The sequence below is a fragment of the Haliaeetus albicilla genome, chromosome 9, assembly GCF_947461875.1.
Source record: "Haliaeetus albicilla chromosome 9, bHalAlb1.1, whole genome shotgun sequence".
Taxonomy (NCBI): domain Eukaryota; kingdom Metazoa; phylum Chordata; class Aves; order Accipitriformes; family Accipitridae; genus Haliaeetus; species Haliaeetus albicilla.
The window spans coordinates 17,652,855-17,661,866 of record NC_091491.1 but is presented as its reverse complement, the minus strand read 5'-3'; the positions used below and the strand labels follow the sequence as shown (position 1 = coordinate 17,661,866).

The window sequence follows — 9,012 nt, the reverse complement described above, 5'->3', positions numbered from 1 at the left end:
CAACTGCATTTGCAAAATCTGTATTTATTTTTTGTTATCTGTAAGAGGATCTCTAATCTTTGTATCTCTCTCCTAGCAATGTCATACCATGAATAAATCATGATTGCTGGGTTAGCTGTCTAGGTTTCTCTTGACTAGGGAACTGGCTGAGTGTAGATCAAGCTTAGGTAACTTAGCTAGTATAAGCTTGACCTCAGTCTGATTTATTTTGTAGTGAGAATTCCAAGACAATGTCTTCACAAATACAGGCTAGTGTGAGGGAATGTACAAAAACAATAGACCTTTCAAATGTACCTGAAGTGACTTAGTCATGAAAATCACTGAAGATCAATGGAACTCATACTCCTAGATCAACTGGATTCCTATGAAAATGCCAAACATAATCTTTCAATTTGCTTGTATTAGGAGAGGTTCTGCTCAGTCTAAGATAGATCTGGAGTGGGAAGTCACTAGATATTTCAGTTTTATGTTAGTATAAATGAGGAGAATTTGAGCCACTGCTAAAACTGTTCTTCTGTCAAGTGTCAAGCACAGAATAAAGGAAATTACATTGAAAAAATAAAACATGTGGAGTCCATGTTAAGTTTTAATCTCCTAGCACCTGAGATGTGGTTTATTTTTCCCACCACTTTTTTAAGTCCATGCTTGCATCAGTGCAGATTTAAATACAACATGACCTTCAGTCAGTTATTTTGGAGTTCCTGCAACTTTTGGTGTGATTTTTAAATGGATACCCAATCTGCTTGTGATGGTTAACTGTGTGGCTGATATAACGTCCTTTGTGCTGGACATGAAGGTGATGTAAAATGTTTCGAATTCAGAGATGGAGTATTGCCATCTGAGGCTTGGTAGTAGAACAAGGGTCCTTTGGCAGAGTGCAGTATGAGAGTTTCCATGCGACTTACTGGGGGCTGTACAAAGAGGGTAGAGACAGTAGATCCCAGTGTACACTTGAATGACTGTAAGTTAAGCCATTAGACAACTGAGGGTAGGATTTATGCCAGGAATGGATTGCAAAATTTATTTTTCCAAACCAGGATGCAAAGGATCAGATAGACACCAAAGTGTGAAAGAACTTTTTCAGTGGGCTAAGAGGGTGTCTTCGGTTTGCATTTGCCTAGAAGAATGCAGAGAGAGGAAATCTGAAATGCATCTCCCCTAGTCCACAGGTTAGAGATAAAAACACAACTGTTTTTTTCCTCCAAAATGCTTTCTATGTAGACATTTAGTTTTTAGGCAACTCAGTGATTGCAGATTGTCACTCTCACTGTCTCCCAGGATACAGAGTTCTGCTCCTGGAGCTAGTCAGATGATCTGATGAATCCCAAATGAGACATAGCAAAGCCTAGGGACGTCTGGCCTGAGAGCAGAAGATTCAACTTGGAAAGATGGATAATGGCTAAACACACGGTCTAGGTGAACTCAGAGAATAAGCAGGCAGTAGCAGTAGGTAACAGGAAGTAGCAGTAACAACTTGTATTTTTCAGATTTCTCATCTCTTTCCACTGTTGTTTTCAATGGAAAGGCCAGGGAAAGTGTAGATCTTGTTATTTTAACTCCACTCAGATCTTCTCTGATCTAAGAAACATGCTGGTCTAAACTGGCACTGATGCAGTACTTGATGTTTAACTCCCTGTGCAGCAAAGAACTACTCTATCATTGTCTTCAGTGGAATTTTACCTTAAGTATAAATAAGGATTGATTTAAGTATTTGCTTAAGTGATTATCATAGGTGACTCATACCTATAAGCACCTTTGAAATACCAGCATTTCAAAGCAGCATATAGAATTAGTGGGGAAGGATTCCACAGCATTGCAGTAAAAATAAAAGTGTTGACCCCAGAGCCTTGGTTTTGCGGTATCTCCTAGGCAGGCTGTTGTGTACTTGGGTGGGTGGGTGTAGATCAGAAGGGCACAGGCCTTCCCTACACTTCCAGCATGTTCGCTGTCCCCCACTTCTACATGGAAGGTGCTGCAGTAAAGAAAACAGCAGATTTTCAGCAATAACTCTCTATTTTCATTCATGGTCTGTTTATCTTTCGTGGATTGTATTTTAGTATGTTCTTTCACAAACTAACAGGCACTATACTTACCACAAATATAAATCAGTAGCAAAATCCACTGGAATATCTCCATCTGTATAACTAAAGAAAAAGGCCAAAATATTTTACATCTTACAGTTAAAACAATTCATTAACAATAAATAGCTCATGTAACTGCAATTAACTTAATGGATGATTTCTTCATAGTTCTGTCATTTCTAAATATTTATATGTTTATAACTGCAGGCAAACACATTGCAATCCTAAAATCTGCTCTGCAATTTTATGCTGCAGTGTATAGTCCAACCATGTATGTAAACCTCACGTATATGCCTATATTTCCCAAAATCATAATATAAATTTCAAACCTTTAAATTGGGTTTACACTGTGCTTCTGGATGCAGCTGAACTTTGTATATAAGAATGACATCATTGTTTCTGGAGTTATTAGCCTACATGAAAAGAGGAAAATCAGAAGCAGACTTTTAAGAGGAAAATATCAAACAAAATAAATGGTTTGAACACAATATATGATGCTTTTGGGTGCTATAAACATTTTATTGTTACTTGTTTGGGAAGAACTGCATAACTCACTGGGGCTCCACAATTCGTGAGTAATGCAGCCATCTCAAAATCTAGCAGATTTATCAGTCATGGTGTTCAAATGAAAATCTGGGATCTAATTTCCTCCTAAGCCCTTATAAATTTGACCCAGTGTTTAACTATGTCTCATCTGCATGTGTTTCCTTACACTTACGTAAGACACAACTTGAATTAAAAAGTGTAATTTGATAGGAATATTTTAGTGCAGGAGTACTAAAATCTAGTTGTAACTTCTATTTTAAAGAGCACTGGAAACTTAAGAAAACTGTCACCAATAGCAGTAATTACAGGAGATACGGTATTTGAGTTAGAGATTTTTTGCTAGAAATTAACAATTGTTCATATTATTAATTCTGCATAGACAATAACTCATGTCTAGATGAAGTGCCAGCACGACTGCCATTCCACTGAGCCTCACTCTGCTCTTTGACACAGGGCCACGTTTCATCCTCCATTTACAGGCAGTGGAGAGAGGCACCAGACTGTGATTTTCTGGGGTTGCCTGGACACTTTGTGGCAGTGGACCCCGCCTGCCCGGACTCTGCTCCGGTAAGGTGATTAAGCCCAGCTATATGCACACCAGCTGGCCTCTGTAGGTCCTTACTATACTGATCCTTGCAACAGCATCTCAGCCTGCTAACTACTGCCCTACAGAGGATAGTGCTATAAGCCAGCTACATACCTGGCAGTCCCTGGGTCTTCCAGTGTTTTGCTTCATTTGTGAGACTAGTGTCTTCCAAATGAATTCTGCAACAGCACCGCTGCTGGATGGAAGGCTGCCTGACAGATCAGCAGAAAGCATTTCGCTGGGAAAGTTTTCTGTAAATAACGCCTTTGTTGATTTTTGCCTCAACTTCACCTATTGTTATTATTTCCAAATTATGTGCCTGACGGCGTGCAGAGGCTTTTTCCTGCTCACAGACATCCTGCTCCTCTGTGTGACCAGAGCATTTTCCTGTTGCATCCAGTCGTGACATTGCAACTAAAGGCTTGTGGTGTCCCGTGTGGCGGCCGCAGCCGGAGCAAAGACATGTGGGAAGACCCACTCCTATTCCCATGCAAATTTTCTTGTTACTATTAACTGTCGTTTCAGAAAGGGAGCAGAAACCTAGCCCCCGGAGGAGTGCCAAGGCTCGCTTTTGGGGATTAATTTTAAGGTGGTGGCAGCAAAGACTCCCCCCGAAAGCGCTAAGAGCCGAGTGCTTCAGGCAGCCGCAGCCGCCTCGCAGCCCACCCGGGTCTGCAGTGCGAGTGATTTGAGCGGCCGCCCCGCGGGGGCCAGGGGAGCGCCGGCGAGCGGAGCGCTCCCGGCAGCTCCCGCAGCTCCGGGCCGGGCCGGGCCGGGGAGCCGAGGCCGGGCAAGGCTGCAGGCGGAGCCTCCAGCTGCAGCTGGGAGCTGAGCGCAGTGCGGGCCCGCCACGGTCGCCGCCGCTCGGTGTATGCCCGCAGCCGGGCGGCCTCGGGGCGGCGCGGGCGGCGGCGGCGCTGTGCATGCCGGGCGCGGGGCGGCGCGGGCAGGAAGCGCTCGCTCCCGGCCGAGCCGAGCCCAGCCCGTGCGCAGCCGGCGGCGGGGGCGGGCGCGGGCGCTGCCGTGCCGGTGCCGCTGGGGCTGGGGCACGGCGGAGTGCCGCGGCGGAGGCAGCGGCGGGATGGGGTTGGCTTCCTGAAGCGGGGGGAGGGTGGAGGGGGCTGGTTTTGCGTTTCGGTCCCTCTCCGCCCCCCTCCTGCCCTTCTCTCCCAAGTTCGTCGCTCTGCCGCGGCCCCTCCGGAGCGGCTGGCTGCGGGCTGCCCCTGCCCCGCTCCCGGCGCTGCCCGCGGCGGGGCGGGCGGGGACGGCGGGGAGCCGAGGCGACCCAGGGAGCGGCCCGCCGCCCGCGGGGAGGCTCTGCTGCGGGGAGCAGTGGGGGAGGCGGCTGGCACAGGCGCCGGGCTCCGCCGCCCGCCCCCCGGCACCGCCGTCGTCTGCCCAGCGCTGGCGGCCCCGGGAGATGGTGACACATGAAGCGTGCGGGAAGGACCATGGTTGAGAGGACCAGCAAGTTCTTGCTGATCGTGGCCGTCTCGGTGTGCTTCATGCTTATCCTATACCAGTACGTGGGGCCGGGGCTGAGCCTGGGTTCCCCCAGCGGCCGCTCCTACTCGGAGGAGCTGGACCTCTTCCCCACGCCGGACCCGCACTACGTGAAGAAGTACTACTTCCCCGTGCGGGAGCTGGAGCGGGAGCTTGCCTTCGACATGAAGGGCGAGGACGTGATCGTCTTCCTGCACATCCAGAAGACCGGCGGCACCACCTTCGGCCGCCACCTGGTGCAAAACGTGCGGCTGGAGGTGCCCTGCGACTGCCGGCCCGGGCAGAAGAAGTGCACCTGCTACCGCCCCAACCGCCGGGAGACCTGGCTCTTCTCCCGCTTCTCCACGGGCTGGAGCTGCGGGCTGCACGCCGACTGGACCGAGCTCACCAACTGCGTGCCCGGAGTGCTGGACCGCCGGGAGAGCGCTACCGCCAAGACGCCCAGGTACCGGCCCACCACCCTCTCCCGCTTCCCCGCTGCTCCTCGGGCCGCGCTCCCCTCTGACCGCCGGCGCTCGCCCGACTCCGTCCAGTGTCGAGCCCCCCTCCCGGTGCGTTGCAGCATGCTGCTAACGTGCTGTGCCCCAACCTGCCCTGAACCTTTCCTCAGCCGGTTCACCTGTCCTCCCCTCCCGTCCTCCAGGCTGTGCCCTGCACCTTCCTTCTGCATTCCCAGGCAAATAGACTGCTCTTTCCCTCCCATCTACCTAGTACACTGCACCCGCTCAGTCCGTGGTCTTCTGCTCTAGCAGCCTCTGTGGACCCCTTAGCAAGCGTATGTATTTGAGCCACTTACACTCTTTTGTAAACATTTAGTCTTTATCTCGGACCTCACTTGCCACCTTTTAGTACCCATTATAACATACCCTAGGCTGAAGCTTGCCTTTGTAATCAGCTTTGCTCTGACCTGTGCACCCGTTTGCCTCCAGTTGAAATTGTTCCCCAGTGCAACTGAGGAGAGGCACATGAACCCACCAGTCCTCGTGCTTACCTCCTTGTTTTACCCCCTTAGTCTGCCTGATGGTTTTTTACACACTGCAGAAAACGTCCCTTAAACATCCTTTCTACGTTCCTTACTGTTTATCTTGATGGTAGACCTGAGGTGAAATCTTCTGGGGAAAGGAGCTGCCTTGTACGTGTTCCTTGTGTCTCCCTCATCTGTGCACCAGGAGAGAGGGAAAGCCATCCTAAAGCACCCCTCAGTGCATCCCCGTTGAACACCCAGTGTATTTCTGCCCTCTTATCCCATATTTCTCTACCTTGGTCTCTTTATAAATTATAAATTTCAGAGGAATTTTCTGTTTGAAGTACTCTGATAAAGACAGCAGCTTATATTAAGATCTCCAAAGATAATGTTCTTTTAGCTCAGTATACCTTTGTGTCTTTCATTTCAAATGACAGGTTTTTTTAATTGATCATTTTTTTTTAACACCATGCACACCTTCCTTGACATATCAGTGTTTTTATTACGACACTTTGTAATCTGTTTGCCTGAAAATTTTATTTTTAAAGGTGTCCAAGCTCTTATGCTAACATTTGCTTATGCCATATGCTTTATTTATGGGCATATTGTTAATACCATATGTAATCCCTTTAGTGAAAGGTGGCCTTTAAGAAAGTATGTTTTAGCATCATAACTGTTTTCCTCTGCATTTTTTAAAAGCAGTTTTTAATAATTTTTCTTTCATTGGAGCTGTGTGCGATTGCCGGGGTTCTTTATTGTCTCTGTCATGATTGCTGCTGTTTTCAACCCATTTCAGCATTAGTCATCCAACTACTATGCTCAGATTGCTGTCATGCTGCCTGACCCAGGAGCAGCAAACTCAAGTATGTATCTAAAGGGCTGAGTATTCAGGCTTTCCTGTGGTCTCTTATTTTACTAATAAGGTGCTTGAAAATACCTATAAGTGAAATATCCTCAGCCCATCTAGTTGCTGTTGAGGTTTTAGTGAAGCATTGTAACGAAAAATGCACGAAGTTCAAATCTGATTCAAAAAAGAGACAAAATATTACCCGTTTTGTGAACCTTGGCACTTGGCTAGCAAACCATTAACCTTATATAAAAACTGGTGTGGTTTTATGAATCATCTCAGAGCCTTGTGTGTTTCCGTTGGCTATTTTGTACTAAAACCTGCTATCTGTTCAGTATTTAACAGTCTGATCCTATTTAGCAGGTTTTTTTGTATAGGTACCTGAGAACAGGGCACTTCGGGTTGTGAAACAGCAATTAAATTCCTTACTGCAACTCATAGGAAGTTGAGAACCAGAAGCCTATTGCCTCATCTCAAACGCTTGTGAATAAAATTTTCTTTGTCATTTGTTTTGCAACATCAGGAACTGTATGCTTCTATATGTTTCTTAACTGTCTTGATTTTTTTGGATGTGCCAGAAAAATAATTGATCCTGTCCCATTCCCTCATGTCTCTGCGTATCCAGAAGTAGTTCTGCTTAATGTGCTCTCTTTATTTCCCTTAAATATAAATTAGAACTTTGTTTTCAGCAGTGTAAGAACTATGATGTGGAAGTTTTAGGTAACCTAAGATTTATCACCTTGGTCTGTTAAACAAAAACCAGAATTTACTGTTCACTGTATCCTGGGGATGGTTTTGGTGCAATGAACAGCTGCTGATTATTTTAATAATACTGTCCTAGGATACTCCTCTGTTGTACTGCAGTCCAGTTTAGTAGGCACCTTCTCCAATCTATTATTTATTTCATGTCTAAGAAAATTAGGAATAAGAGACAGGCAATGCTTGTTTAAAATAAAAATTTGATGGATTTTCTTTGTTAGAAAAAGGATAGTCTTGTATTATGTCCGTTACACTAAGAGCAATGTAAGTTTATTTCTCCATTGTGACATTGGATCTCTTATGTTGAAACAGGACATGTTTTTAGATAAGGCATATGCTAGACATGCTACTGTTTTAGAGTGGAACTGAACTATGAAATTATCTATCTTTCTCTTTCAAAAGGAAAAAAAAAAGGAAAAGGAGCAGCAAACCACCGTTGTGGCAGGGTTCACTCAGATTCTAGTATTATCCACTCTGGGTTTTGGAGTACAGTCTTCAAATTCAGCTTTTAAAGCTAAGGTACTGGCCTCTGCATTTGCTACTTAATGTGAAGTTTAAACCTTTGTTCTTCCAACTATATGTTTATCCCCCAAAACAAAACAGCTGACTTGTGATTACAAATAAATCTGCCTTCTAGTGAACGTTGAAAAGCATGAAGGTCGTTCACGATTGCCCACATGTACAAATCACGAGCTTAAAGCTGTTAATTTTGTAAGGAATGCGGTTCTGTCACTGCACAGTGCCCTATTGCACTACATTCCATAACCTGTGCATGGTACATAAATTTACAATGCAATTGCTCTTTTTATTGTTCTGCTGTTCTGTGCTAGACTTAATTGTTAGGAGCCCTAGATTGCCAAAGACTGCTTTTTTTTTTTTTTCTTTCGTTCTGTCTCTCTTTTGCATTGATAGAGTAAGCAGTTGGAGATGGGTGTTTTAGCTTTAATGGGTCTGCACTCTTTAAAACCAAAAAAACCCCCAAACAGCAAACTACTGATTCTCATCCCTTCCCCCCCCCCCCCCCCCCCCCCCGCAGTGACTTTCCCTGTTTTGTATTCAAAAGACTTCTGGACAAGCACTTCTTGAAGCAAATGTTATGTTATATACACAGCCAGTAAAAGAAAGAGATTGATTTGTTTGGGGGCTGTAAAACTTGGGACTCCAAGGAACTCTGAAGCTGGCTGTGTTTATTAGCTAAGTCACTTAGCTGCAGTTCTCTTCATGGCTTTAGTAGAGGGCAAGATTTTGGGAATGGAGGGTCTATTTACTCCTTGTACTGTTAGGCGTAAATAACTGCTGGAAAAGACTTTTTTTAAAAAGCAGTAATACTAGGGTGTGTGCTTTGAGTCATCATGATGATAATATTTCAGAAAGCAGAGGCTGAGCAGTTTCTGTGAACTGCTCCCTTAAATTTCTCTCACCTAAAACTGCAAGAGATCTAATCTCTTCAGTTGATTTTGAAAAAAAGCCAAACTCAGTTCTTTAATTTGACTTCTAGAATTAGAAAAATCTATGAAGTGATCCACTAGTAACTTGTCCATCTCCTCAGTTAAAGGACTGAATGAAAGCCCTTAGAGGTGTTGGAAAGGTTCCCTTGTTAGCCTTTGGAGGAATCATGATTCAATGCCCTGGCTGCATCCTTCTTCCATGCTGCTAACACAAGAGCAGAGCTAGGTGTTCTGAAGTTGTCCTTGTACCGTACTTCATGCGTGAGCTTGACTCTAAT

The 9,012-nt window shown here is 45.5% G+C and overlaps 1 protein-coding gene across 1 annotated transcript in view; it reads left to right on the top strand.

Moving 5' to 3' along the window:
- Positions 1-4,181: 4,181 nt before the first annotated feature.
- The window catches only part of HS6ST1 (heparan sulfate 6-O-sulfotransferase 1), a 209,802-nt gene continuing 204,971 nt past the window's right edge, over positions 4,182-9,012 (top strand). The window contains exon 1 of the mRNA XM_069791972.1: positions 4,182-5,161. Coding sequence (XP_069648073.1) covers positions 4,644-5,161 — 518 coding nt within the window. The 5' untranslated portion in view covers positions 4,182-4,643. The remainder of the gene's footprint in view (positions 5,162-9,012) is intronic.